The sequence below is a fragment of the Hyposmocoma kahamanoa genome, unplaced genomic scaffold (assembly GCF_003589595.1).
Source record: "Hyposmocoma kahamanoa isolate Upper Pololo Valley unplaced genomic scaffold, ASM358959v1 224, whole genome shotgun sequence".
NCBI lineage: Eukaryota > Metazoa > Arthropoda > Insecta > Lepidoptera > Cosmopterigidae > Hyposmocoma > Hyposmocoma kahamanoa.
In genome coordinates, this window is record NW_020653743.1 from 5,026,198 (window position 1) to 5,040,673 (window position 14,476).

Consider the following 14,476-nt stretch of genomic DNA (forward strand, 5'->3'; position numbering starts at 1 on the left):
TTATAGCGTATTTGGATAATTTTCAGACTAGTTTTTTCTGCCTAATTTCGGTGGCAATTATGAGTATACTATAGTAAATACCGTATCGTATGATAATATTCTAGAATATTTAAATAATAAAATGTACCGCCGAAATTATGTAAGCTAATTTCACAAATACCCATTTAGAGCAATTTTCGTAAATGTGCGTTTTTTTGCATTTAATTTTTAGTATTGCCGAAATTTCGGAAAGAGGGAAGTAAGCACTCTATGTGTATTGAATAAATTTTGAATTTAATCGCAAGTGTCTTTTTACTAAAGTATTTAAGAAAAGTAACGCAATTACGAAATGATTTTATTCTAAATTTGTAATCATCCTTGTGTACAACGTTAATTTAATTAGGCTGTTACTGAGGCTGAATCGAATTTTCAAACATTTAAACGTACTAATAATAAACTTCTCTTCTGAAAAGTTGTTATTTTGCAGATATGACATTATTCCACTAAGAGTGCATTGTTTGATTAATATTAAAATTCATCTTAATTATATTTTTTAAGAACGGTAGGTAACGACAAAAGTAATTTGAATTTGAATCTGTGGATTACGGCCAGCTGCAGAATGCGCAAACTGTAGAGAATAATATATGACTCTAGAGGTACATTACATATGGTTTGTATAATGTGTATGAACAGATTTCAACATGAAGCTTAAACTATACGAGAAACCAACTCACGACCGACCTACTCGTAGGAATAGTTAACGCTTACATTGCACAATCTGACAATCTGACCATCTGATGTTGGTATCACCGACATGTTCTCACAGCACGGCTAGGTGTGGTGTTACCATTGTTTAGGATTTTCTGGGATAAGAATTTTTTTATTTGAAATATATTGGGCCCGTGGGAACTTCAGACCAAACCCTATTAATTGTAGGAGGAGGTCATATGGATTAGGGATGTCCGATTTTTTACATCGAATTGATTTTTTGGATCGTAATGCAGATCGGATTATGTGCTCTTAAAAATCGGATCATAATTAATTTTGACAAAAAAAAAATAATACTTTTGACAGCCGTTTCAGCCCCAGTCGGGTACAACTTTCATTTCGAGTCACAGTAGCTAGCAACAAACGCCTAATATAGTATACTAATAATTGTACTTAGATGTTGCCTAACTACCTTTCTTGCAGACTAATATCCAATAGGGTTAGCGTTACGATTCAGTAGGGGTTTAGAAAGATTTTTTTAAATTATGAATACGATCTAGATGATTCCATTCGCCTTAACGTCGAATCGATTTGCTTAAAAATTGTATTGAAATTAATCGACACAAAAAATAGCTATATACTTATACATTAATAAAAATATTTTTATTTAATTTTTTTTAAAGAGTCATTTTGAGTATTCATTATGTAGGTGACTTGTTGAAAATTTGAACTTAACACCCGGGAAAGTATTTTCTTCGATGTTTACAATATTTATGTATTCTAGGCAGAGATTGGGGCATGCCCGGGCGGTTTTAAAAACTAAATGTAAATAATAATATTTAGTTGTTTAAATCGAGTTTTACTCAAATGTAATGATACTTTTGTATACTAGATTAAACAATTTGACGATTTCAAGTATAAATTTGCCTACCAGTGAAGTAAAGACACAAAATTTATTTTACTTATGTAGCTTTTTACTAAAAACTTTTTTAATAAATTTAACAAAACACTGAGAGAGTCATAGTAGTCATAGCTTTTGGATAATTAAATTACCATTTATCTCAAACATTATAGAAGCATGGTAACCCTAATGTGACAATGCAAAACAATACGTCAGTCTATAAGTTTGAGCCCTATTCTAAGCGAAGTCGCCGCAAGCCAAATGAGTATGCAAATGTATTCAGTCTTTTAGTGCAGAAATGCTTACTTTATGTGCATATTAAAGTTTTAGCTTAGATACATAACCGTTCGTGCATTTAAACATGCGGAAAGGTCGACCTCGGCGTACATTATATCAATTCAGATTGAGAATGTCATTAGGACGATAGTAATAAGAATAAACAGGCGTAAAACGTATTTTTTTATGGTACCTAGGTTGTACAAGCCGTGCCCCTGATGGTAAGCGACACGCCTGTCCATAACAGCTGCCACTCAGAGCTTTAAAAGACTGAGTGGCACTGCCACTGCGCCCTGAGACATAAAGTATATAATAACTGCCTCCGTGGCCGAACAGTTACCATACTGGTCTGCCAGTCTGTTCACGGGTGCGATGCGCGGGCCGGGAGAAATATTTTTATGGCCTGTATTTATTTCTCTCGTGGTTGTCTATGTTGTTCATCACTAATGTGCGGCCTAGTGTACTGTATTAACGTTTTAGATTATTTACTTACTTTTATAACGGTTAAACATCAATATTTTTGAATTACAGGAGACTTCCTCACCTCAGGTGCCGGCTCCGCCTCCTGCGCCCCCGCAGCCGCCTCCTGGCGTCGAGCCTCAGAAGAAAAAGGCTCTTAACACACCCAGTCATAAGGTCAGTTTCACAACTTACATACTAGCATGGGTACTAAATAATGTTCAAGATAGGGTGTTGTAGGGTAGTACGAAATGATTAAAAAATATAATAATAATAAAATCGTTTATCCATCTCAACACGTCAATAAATAAATAAGCTACTTTACACAAAGTTTAGTAACAGACAATAGTGGTATATAAAATGATTTGTTGCTCAGCACAATGGCGGAGTGTTTTTCGGCGTTAATATTCTGCTACAGCCCTGCCATGTTCAAAAAGAGAAGAACTGACACATATCAATTAGTTTAAAAAAAAACCAGCAGATATTAAATAAATAAAAAGAATAATACTAAAATATAGAATATAAAACATTTATTGCGACGCCACATCACAAAAATACACTTAAAGAAACAATAATGAAAAGAGAAGTGAAACAAAAAACAACATCGAAGCAAACGTATCAAACAATCAAGACAATTTTAAATAATGTAATTTGTGCGGCTGTGGCATACGCAAAAATCAACTCTGCTAATGCTACAGCCGAGATTAGGCTGTGACGCTGGTTTTCAGTGGAATCTAAAGCCAATGAACAACAATAATAGAGTCGCAAATTATGTATAGATTTAATGTTGTAAATTCGACATAATCTAGCCAATTGAAATAGTTTTCAAGGGGTTCCCTATTTGAGATCGTTTGATCTAACATTAATTGCTCGAAAACGTGTGCCCGATTGTCCATTTGATCTATAAATGTAGCGTGAGTCTTCTGTACAACAAATGTATATATTTTTGTAAAGCATAATAAAAATCTGACCTATTTCTTTTATTTCAGCCTGATGAATTAGACACAGACACGAAGCAAGGCACCGACCAGGCGAACTTCACTGATTTCGTGCCGAACTCCCTTAACATCCCCACCATATCGCGGATCCTCTCCGGCTCCAACGGGAGGAAAGAGGACATCCCCGACGTCCTCCTCCGGACCGTCACTGCCAAACCTCAACACAACCCTGAAAAGACTTCCAAGAGTGACATTTACGTCACCAAAGACGCAGGAGTCACCCTAAGTGACGCCAACAGAGACTTATCGACAGAAGGATCGGTTCTCGCAGTGTTAGACCCGGAAATGAACAATTTAGATAGGCCTCTTATTATAGACAACAGTGAAACGAATACTAGGAGAAATCTCCAGTATTCCACAAAAGCAAACGAGAGTAAGAAGGAAGATTACAGTCCAGCCACGACGATAGGTTTCGAGTTACGTGACCCGGAAATGTCAACAGAGAGATATCACAATCTGCCTCGTAATTCTGATGCTGAAAAGAAAAAACAGGATCCAAAGAGTAACGGGCCTGTTCAAAGACCGGGGTTAACCTGGCCTTTCGCGTGGAACGTCCACATTTATCTAGCTACAGTAATGTTTACTATATTAGCCGTATACTCTATATTCAAAATCATATGCTATAACAAATTCACGCATCTATTCACGCAATATTACTTCATTATATTACATTTAATACTAGTTTTTGTATGTCTAATGAGAATATTTTATATGTGCTACGATCCTTATAATATCAATAATTCCCTGCCAGTATTTTTAAGCGAAATATTGTTGCACGTCCCTGAAATATTCCTTAGTATAGCGTTCGCTTGTACTATACTGTTTTTGTTGACTAACAGTATAAATTTCAAGAACACGTGTTGTTCTTTCTTGTTCCGTTCAAGAACTGTCATTGTTGGAGGTGGTTTGCATCTCCTCTCTTGTCTAACGTTGCATATCTTCGAAAATAGTAATACAATATATAGGACTCCGCTAGGAGTAGAAAAAAGGGTACTAGGGCTAACATGTCAAATTATATTTATTATAGCCTGCCTCACATTAGGCCTGTGCTACCTTTATGTATATAGAATGCTCAAATCTGTCCTTCAAAAGAAAAGCCACACCTATATTCACGGCTTCCAAAACTTGTATCAAGCTATACATATAAATTTAGCCACGGCGTTGTTGTTTGTTCTCATGGCAACTTTGCAGATCTACGGGATTGTTGGCATCAACCAGGTAAACATGACAAAGTTTAACTGGTTGCAATGGGGATATCAATTCTCTCTCCGTCTGATTGAAATCAGTATTGTAGCCCTTATATCTTGGGTTATAAGTTTGAAAGTCGGCATCGTGTCTCTTCAGCACGAGAAAGCTGATGGACATAAGATACCAGGCTTAGGATTATTCCCTTGCACTGCTGGTTCAAGCAACGAACAATTCGAAAATGACTATCCTGCCATATGCAGTACTAACACAAATCTTCATACTTACACTTTAAGAACTGGTAAACCAATTTACGAAAGCACTGGACATCACCCGAATATGCCTAATGAATGTTGCGGAGGTCCTGTTATAGACCACCAAAGATTCCAACTGAACACTCTTGCCGCAAACTGCGACAACAATTCGGGGACCGAGAACTATTCCGGTCACAGTTCCATCGCAAACGCATGCCATAGCAGCTCGACCGAATCAAGTAACGCGGCCTCAAGCCAGACCAATCATTTAATTAAACATCACCCTAACATGGCTGGGTATAACGGCATTGAATCGGCGTCTGACGACCACTATTCCAACTGTGATCCTGCTATACAATCCCTACAAGGAGAAGATCCTTTAGATCACGAATACAACGTCATACAATACGGCAGTAATAGCGACTTCATTCGAGACATCAAGAATCAGAATTACAACGCTGGTTCGAATCGTAGCTCGCACAATTTTAAACATATGTCGTATGATAGAGTGTCTTCTAGAACTAATAGCAACCCTAGGAAGAAGCACAGAGCCAAGAATAAGAACGTACAGAACTGTATGACGATGGGTTATGATTCCATGGGCCATCATTACCACCAACCTCATCTCCCTGATGAATATGGTAATTATAACACAGAGAATGCATCATACCACGCTTCGGGAATTCAAACTCTGAACCCAAATAGGAGTTACGGAGATCAGATAAGGAATTCTCAACGCAGGAATTCTCCTTCCACTTCAATGGTCAATTCCAGTGGCAGTCAAAAACGAGGTAAGAATAATAGTTTCCCCGATAGACCAAAATCAACCGATCTATACGGATTTACTGAAGATCCTAACGAGAGAAATTATCCTTGTGCTTTGGGGAATGCCCCACAGCCTGCACCAAGGAACTGTGGTTACGAAGCGTCGTACGCGCAACCGCAGGATGAGGTTAACCCTAGCGAAAGTGAAGGGAATAGCATGCTTGTAGCCCAAGATGGCTTCGTCAGATTTAGGCCTTTGGAAGATGGCCCATCCACTTGATTTACTATAAAACTGCCGTGCGCAGAGAACCTTAGCTTTTGATAAAATGTCATGATTATAAGGCATTTGAGGTCCTATCATGGAATCCGCTTCTCATCGTGTAAAGTTACTGTGTACAGTTAGGTTTAAATTTTATTTATAAGTAAGAATAACGGCCTCGTGTAAATAGCATATTTTTTTAAGTTTAAAAAAGGCATTTTGTAAAAAAAGTGCATACGATTTATGCCATTGATTTTTGGGAATGCAACGTTAATATCATGTCTATGTTAAGGTAAATGTTGAGTATTGTCTAAAAATGTTTACTTATTAAAAATACCGGAAGTCTAACTGATAACTATCAAAGAAAGATGTTCGAAAGCGGTGTATTAACTTGGGTGGTTTATTGTGCTCATTGTTTAAAACGACATTTAGTTTGCGAATTTTGTGATTTTTTTCAAATTCTCGTACTATTTTAGAAGTACTGTCTATTTTCGTACGTATTGCTAAAAGTTTTTAACAATATCTATGAATTCCATAAGCCTATAAATTGTTAATTCGTTCATTACTGTCTGTACTAAGAAACTACATTGTCTCAGTAGGAATGGAGGAGTCCACAGAATGGAGTAGTCCCCAATGTTTTTACCGATACGTAAAATATATTTCTATGCGAGAGTTATAAATGTGACATTGAAGGATTTTTAACTTTTGTCGTTACAAAGGTATCATTGCGAATTTCATTGCCATTTTACATATAGATAAGATTTAAGGGTTGATTTTTTTATTTGAATATTATTTAAATTTTTCATATTTTTTGAAATATGAAAAATTTTAATCTACCTTTTTTAACAACAATTAATACGAATAATTTTAAATATTATGTGATATAATAATTATTATTTTTGAATAATTCTGTCCATAGTTAAAGTAATTTTATGTCAAACAATTTTCATAAATTATTATCTTATTTTATGTCTCATAACACCATGAATACTTTGTCATGTCAGTCCATTTTTATATGAAATAATTGACATTGTTATTTTAACTTTAAGTAATTATTATGCCAATATTATGCCTCACATTTCTCTAAATATAAAAAATGTGTCTAAATATTTATCAATATATTGTTGTAGTTTTATACCATAATAAAAAAAATCTGAAAATAAGTGTTACCACTTTAGAATTTTCACATATAAGATATTGTAATAAACATTAATAAATGTTAATTTTTCCATAAAGTGCAAGTTATAAAATTCTGGCTATTCAGCTAATTATGACAAAAAAGCAACGCCTGCCATCCTGAATCATCTGTTAGTTATACATAATTATATCACAATCACAGAATATATTGATGTAGATATAATAAATTATGACAACATAAATGTATGTTACACATTTTAATATAGGAAATGAGATATCGCAAATTAAATGTTGGCACTATTGCAATAGATAGGTAAATATTATATTATAAATATAAAAAAAAATACTTGTATAAACTTAGACCGTTGCCTAAACATAGCACAGAATATTATGAAAAGTAATTGTAATAAATCTATCATAATTTAAAGAAATTAGGGAGGTTTGGTGAATTTTTCATAATGTTCTGGTCGAATTATAAGATCGATGTATATCATTTGTTTTATATTTAAAAAAAAAGTATTAAATCACACAAATACAGTTCAAAGAGACGTAGAATTAAAATGATGAAATGAGGGAAAAGTAATGAGCAAAGAATACAAAAAATATATGAATTTGGCACCATCTATAAAACTTTTTTCGTAAGCACTTCAAATGCGAAGGCAAAGCAATTTTTATATTAAAAAAAAAGCATCACTGATTAAAAAGAAGAGAAACCTATTGTGAAGCCAATCACCACCGCCTTCTCCACATCTTACCTAGTTCGTGGAGTTTAGGAATGACTCGAAAATTGAGGCTGTTTCTGTGTGATTTAAATCTAAAATTGTGGCGTTACTTAAGAGTGCTCACATATGAATTCCTATGTAAATACAACCCTTAAAATAAGTATGGTATACATGTATCGCTTACCATACGACGATGCCACTTTTTAATTTTATTTTTTTACATAATAAGCCTTATGTAAATAAATCAGGTACATGAAGTGCCCACAAATGAACACAGAGCGTTGGTTCGATTTGTTGTAAATTATAAAACTTTTTTTTAATATTTCGAAGACTGTACCTACTTTTATCGTTTAACAAAATGACAACTGACATTTACTATGTATAAATAAATAAAAAAATATAAATAAATTACGATGTTTTATTTTGTGAATATCCTATACATTTTTTTAGACACTAGCCACAGTGTAAAATGGCCAATGTTCACCACCCAGTGGTCTTTTTTATCATACCAAGTGACGGGACCATAGATATAGGAAAAAATGGAGAGATATGGTATGGGGGCGTTGTTCGTGTCGCCTCGAATGGTATGGTCAAAATGACCATATCCAGGTGACACGCCTACAAACATCGCCACAGTGACATGGCGATATACAAGATCTCTCGTAAAACGCACCTTGTAAAAATTGGAATGAAAACATTGACTTACGATTATATGGACGTCGGGTCCGCGCTAAAAAGTGTCGGAACTTATAGGGCGTTAAAATCGTATACAGAGCGTCATTCACGCTTTAGTCTTCATTTGTTCGACTGACAGCGAAGCAAGCAAAATTAGACAGTACTGCGATGACATTACAATTTAAATTCAACGTTTTAGCTTTTTCATATTCCTTTACATGTCACTACGTTTAAATAGGTTGACTTGGGACATTTTTTTCGTGGTTATTGTATTAGACCCGTCGTCCATTTATTTGTAAGTCAATGAATGAAAACAAAAATTTTAAAACCAGTGAGATAACATTCCACCGGCTATTTGCATTTTTAGTTACTATTTCTATTATTATTCAATGTTTTCTTTGTCTCCATAGAAATTTCTAGACTCAAATATAGTGATGTTCATTTACGAAGATTGATGTTTATCGACAATAAACTTTTAGTGAAATGTTTGAATTTCTTACTATGATTTTTGTAATTAAAATCCCTAAAATATCGAAGCGAAAAGCATTCACGTTAAATTGATTTCTTTTATTTTATTATTATTACTAAACATTTTATTTCGAGTAACTTTAACACAACTCATATTTCGGACAACCGTTTCAATTTCATATCAATTTGGATGTTGCTGTTGCTTGAAGAAAAATTTATGTGTTTTGGATATTTAAATTCCATTATACTCGTAGATTAAACGTGGAGTATTTTCAATTTTTAAATTTTTCCATTGAGTTCAAAATAAAAGGTTGGATTGAAGCTGCAGGAAAATCGAAAGATTGGTTTTCTTATTACTATTTCTGACGTTGTTTCAATTTCTATAGCAAATGCATTTAAAAAATAAATAAAATAAAATCGGCTTTATTTTACTTGTGCATGCAAAATAAATTAGAAACAATTATAGAAAATTACATAAATCCTTCATAAAAAAAACAACATAAATTAATTTATTAAATTCGTTGATGACAGCTTCACCAACCCGTGGTAACGTATAATGGAAAATTGACACTGGCGACGGTCGCCATATTTTTTATATTATTCTAATAAAACTGACACTGGTCCAAGCCTAGTGGCCGCCATTAAGAAAATAATAATAATTTATATTATATACCATATATTAATTTAATAATACACCAGTACCAGTGTAGATATAGTATGAAAAATGGAATCTTTTTTTTAATATTAAAAACAGCCACGTGGTTTCCAACTATCGATATGGTAGGACCACATCACTCGTTGAGTAGCGTCAGTTTAAGGTTAACAATTCACGGAGCGGTTTCCATCCGCGCCCGCCGGTGCTCCTAGACAGCGGGTTTATTTCAATACTTACGACCTTGCAAGTTTGTGCGGGCACGTAGCTGCCGCGGTTGCGGGCACGAAACCGTTGCGATTGCGGAACGGACCGCGAAGTTAGTGGGAGTTAATTGCAAGTCGCGCGGTTAATAGAGAACTCACCCTGCAACTCACTCACCTGCAGGCGCACGCCTGCACCACATTGCGCCTGAATCGACCGCCAATGTGCGGGCGACGACGGCCGCCAAGCGCGCAGGTCATCGCGTCCTGCGCGGTTCTACTAGTACCCTGCCGCAGCAACCGCGAACATCCGTCACCACTACAGGCGTAAAACGCGCTGTGAAATGCGCTACTAATTTTACATACTTAACTGTTACATTCTACAGATGCTGCGGTCCCGCGGCAGACGCGGGTGAAAACCGCTCCGTGAGTTCTTAGTGTAACGAAAAATGAGTTTCAGCGACCTCTAACGTGTAATAGTTAGTTATTATATACTAGTAGTATTTTTACTAAAACGCCACCTATTGGTGAATGGCTGAACCAGGATGAAAAAATACTGAAATATTGTAATACAACTCTTACTCAAGTGACTGTAAGTTTAATTTTGTTAAATTTTAAAATTGTTTTACGTCGTTTTCACGTTTTAAGCCCTACCCAACAAAATCTTTAAGTTATGGTAGTAGATAATAGAGCGTAAAGTTTGAATAGCACACAAGCTAAAAAGTGGCGACATCGGCACCCGATCTTACCTAGCGTCATTACATATCTCCCCTTTTTTTTCTATATCTATGGACGGGGCTAATAAACTTTGCACCTGACGTTAAGCGACACGCTTGTGCACTCAGAACTTTAAATCGCAAAGATCTGAGGAACACTGACACACAATTTCACAAGTCTCATGTACCTGCAATTTCACCAGCACCCTTATAGCCTATGCACTCGGCGTGTTTTATACGCGTCGACGAACGCTCAGATGACGCGTGTTAACGTGATTCAAACGCGATGCATCGCAGTGAATAACCTTTACATACGTTCACAAATTGAGTAGCGTCGTAAACGCGCGTCATCTGCGCGTATACACGCTGTAGGCGCGATACGATAAGAGATAGTTTTAATTTCAGTTTTGTTTGTTAATATCAGTTATTTTTTTAAACGAAGCAACTTTAAAATATAAAAACATGCATACTGCGTCTTTCTAACACAATAATCATATGCTAAAAGAAATAATTTAAATGTACTAAATTATTACTATTCATTTTTGAGTGTTTATTTTGCATGCACTAAACACGAAGTGTGAAAAGGATTAAAAATCTCAGCAAAACTTGTTTTCAACATGAAATTCTATAACCTTCTTGCTTGCAACGCGATATTTGCGCGCGATACAAACGAGCTACAAACTGTATCGCGAACTACTTCTATATCGCGTTGGAATCAATACAAACGCAACAATCTGCCTATTCAGCCGCATTCGTCGACGCGTGTAAAATACGCCGTGTACATAGGCTCTTACCCATCAATAACCGGAACGCAGTAATGTGACCATTACTGACAGGTCTCAAATCTGCGTCTGTGTTATACCTAGGCGACCGCTTTAGCAACCGAACTTCAGATCGAGTCAGCAAACTTTTCTATAGATTTATTACAAGATCAAAAAATAAATTACAAAAAAAAAAACATGCAGGAAAGAAATATTTATTGTCAATTACATCGATTCAAATAATACACAAATTATTGTACAGTCTTATAAATTAACATCAGTATTATTTAACAAGTAAATAATTTAAAAATTTGGGAAAAAAAATCACATTTGATTCTTATTGAACCGCACCGCAACGCACAGCGCTCATAATTAAGCGTGTTTTGGCGATGGGCTGTAGATTTAGCGTAGATAGTTTCAAAACTGTCTAATTGGCTTCACAGCCATCACTCGTTTTCTAACCCCGCAATATTATCTATTTTTCATAACGCCCCGTTAAGATTGTCACTGCGTTTTAGACAACCATCGCTTGTTTTGTAGTGATTGTAAATGTTGCTATCTCGCAACGCTGTATATAATCACTCAATAGATGTTGTCGTTGTGGTTGACGACGTAGCAGCACCGCAACGGTAAGAGCGAGTAAGATATAGGACAGGACGCGTCCTGTTTGCACAATGGATGATTGAATTTACTATGAAATTGATGACGTTTCGTTGTTGCATAATGTGACTTTTGTGTTATGAATGAAAGTCGTTATTAGAATGAATAACTTTCGGAAATTTAAAATTTTTGGACTTTTGACCTGGACATGTGTAACTTCAGGGTCTCATTTCTTTTGCGATTGTTGTTTCTAAATTAGATAGTAATGAATTAGTTTGCTTGTAATCGCGTGTGGTGATAGGCATACTTATTATTTGTTTACTGATCGTAGCGGATTGAGCAAATTAGTTTTATTTTAAATGAGACTGTATAGTGTTTAATTGTAAATAAATAAACCTGTAATTTTGTGCATAATATTTATAAAACTTTTGGGTTGTAGCGTAATGTTATATATATGTTATATGTTATATATGTTATATGTTATATATATAATGTTATATATAATGTTATATAGACAAGATTTAGGCTATCAAATGCAAAAATATTTTTTCAAATTCAACTGAAGTTCCAGATGGAGCTTTTAAACAAAAAAAAAGACAACGAAACAAACTGCAGCTTTCTTATTTTAGTTATGTTATGATATCAATTGTAACTGTTTGACAACGCTTCGTTACTTGCGCGTAGTCGAAGTAGACAGTTGTCAAAAATAGATAGTTTTCTCAACGTTATCTAAAAACGCAAAACGGTTTCGTTGTGTTATTTTAAAAAACCATAACGACACATGACTAGTGTGTTTCGTATGGCACATGAATAATGCGCCATATTGTGGCGCGTTTACACTAGGTCATCCGAGTTTGCCCAGTGAATCATTTAGTAAACAGAGCGTCGATCGCACCGCAGTTGTCAGCAATCAACTCGGTGTAAAAAGCGAGTCGACTGCGCCTCTTTCGGCAAGGCGAAGTAGTCTGCCGAAGGCGGCTGTCGATCCTTTGTAAACAAGCCATTACGTCTGCGCAATAGGAATGTAAATGCGACATGATATACAGCTTGACCAGTGCAGTGGTTGCGTTGTTCACGAGTGTGATGAGCCAAGTAGGGTCAATGTCTAAGGCGCCACGTAAACGTGTTGTCTTGTGTTGATTACAAGCAACCGGCAACTAGAAGCGATTATTTTATTTCTTTTTTTTTATTTTACTTATTTATTATTATATATCTAGTTGCTGGTTGTTTGTATCCAACACAAGATACACGTTTGCGCAGCGCCTTAGCATGCATTTAAAGCTAGTTGTACCAGAGATATTCTAGTAAAGTTATAAGTCTAAAAAAAACTACATTGACATTTCATGTTTGATGTATATCAATAGAAATATAAAGGTTACCTAGTCATGTAAATTGCAATAAATAAATAACCGTGGAATTTATGCTTGGCGACAAACACCTTTACGTCGAGTCACCGCCGCGGAAGCTTATTATTAAGGCTGCTAACAAATCGACTGCGTGTTTGCAGTCGCGTCAACTTCATGCAGTCGAGACCACGACTGCACGAAGTTGACCACGACTGCACGAAGTTGACAACGACTTCACGCATTAACTGCAAATATGCAGTCAATCTGTTAGCAGCCTAAGAACCACGGACCAGTTCGAAGAATGTCGAGCAAAACTTCAACCTAAATTCGTGACTTATCCGTTACTTTAGTAAACAGGCATGTAAGGTCACAGAATTAAGTAAAAAAATTACGCAAACTGCTTCTCTTTCAGTAAAGAATTTGAACAGGGCCCCAAGGTGTTACCAAGGGTCCCAAATGTGCAAATTTTGAATCATCTCGGTTGTGTGCAACGGCATGTATTGACATGCTTTTTACGCACTCACTCTATCGCTCGTGATCAGGAGCGTACGCGCAAGTTCAAATTTTTAAGCTAACGTTCTCATGTTTGTTTTTATAGCAACGGAAGAGCGTCCGTGTTAATGCATCCGATGCATCTCGCACACAAAAATATTGACTAAGTTACTAAAAATAGTGACTAATTGTAACGCAATGGATTTGATTTCCCTTACATGTAATTTCTAAAATTTTAATTGTGTTCATGTTAATTAGCTAATTTGAATTTGAATTGTTATTTTATCAATTGTACATTTTAGTATTTTGAATTTTTACTAAATTATTATTATTTCGGTGAATTTTATATTATGTATTTTGAATATTTTGACATCTCGATTTTGAATATTTTAATGTACACTTCATATACAATACATACACCATAAATTCACCGTACAGTCAGTTGTTACTAATATAGTATAAGGTTGCTTACTACAAACTATGGACCTATGGTGTCTGAAAATAAAAGATTTTTATATTATTTATTTATTTTATAAAGGCAATCTTAGAACGCTCAAACGCGCGCGCAACTGGTGAGCGCAATCGCGCGGTCTTTCCCTTTTTCTTCCAACATCTGCACACGCTCAATCGCACACGATTGCCGCATCAAGTTGCCTGCTTATCGGTATTTTACAGGATATATCACGGAGTGTGGGATGGAATTACCTATATAATACTCCCCTTTTGTGGATTCCCTGAACGTTGTGACGTGGTCCTTTTTTAAGGCGAAAGTGAATAGGCATTACTTAGGTGTGCATGCTCCATCGTAGACCCCATCGTCACTTTCCATCGGTGAGATGGAGGTCACTTAAATTTGCGTAAAAAAAATGAAGATTGTCTGTGTTAAACCCTCTAAAGGCAGGATTTTGTACGTTTTGTAT

At 35.6% G+C, this 14,476-nt stretch overlaps 1 protein-coding gene across 1 annotated transcript in view; it reads left to right on the forward strand.

Annotated features, from left to right (window-relative positions):
* LOC113228151 overlaps positions 1 to 6,648 on the forward strand; it is a 70,365-nt gene extending 63,717 nt beyond the window's left edge. Inside the window, exons 5-6 of the mRNA XM_026461361.1 lie at positions 2,396 to 2,500; positions 3,313 to 6,648. Of these exons, the coding sequence (XP_026317146.1) occupies positions 2,396 to 2,500; positions 3,313 to 5,805 (2,598 nt within the window). The 3' untranslated portion in view covers positions 5,806 to 6,648. The remainder of the gene's footprint in view (positions 1 to 2,395; positions 2,501 to 3,312) is intronic.
* The last annotated feature ends 7,828 nt before the right edge of the window (positions 6,649 to 14,476 follow it).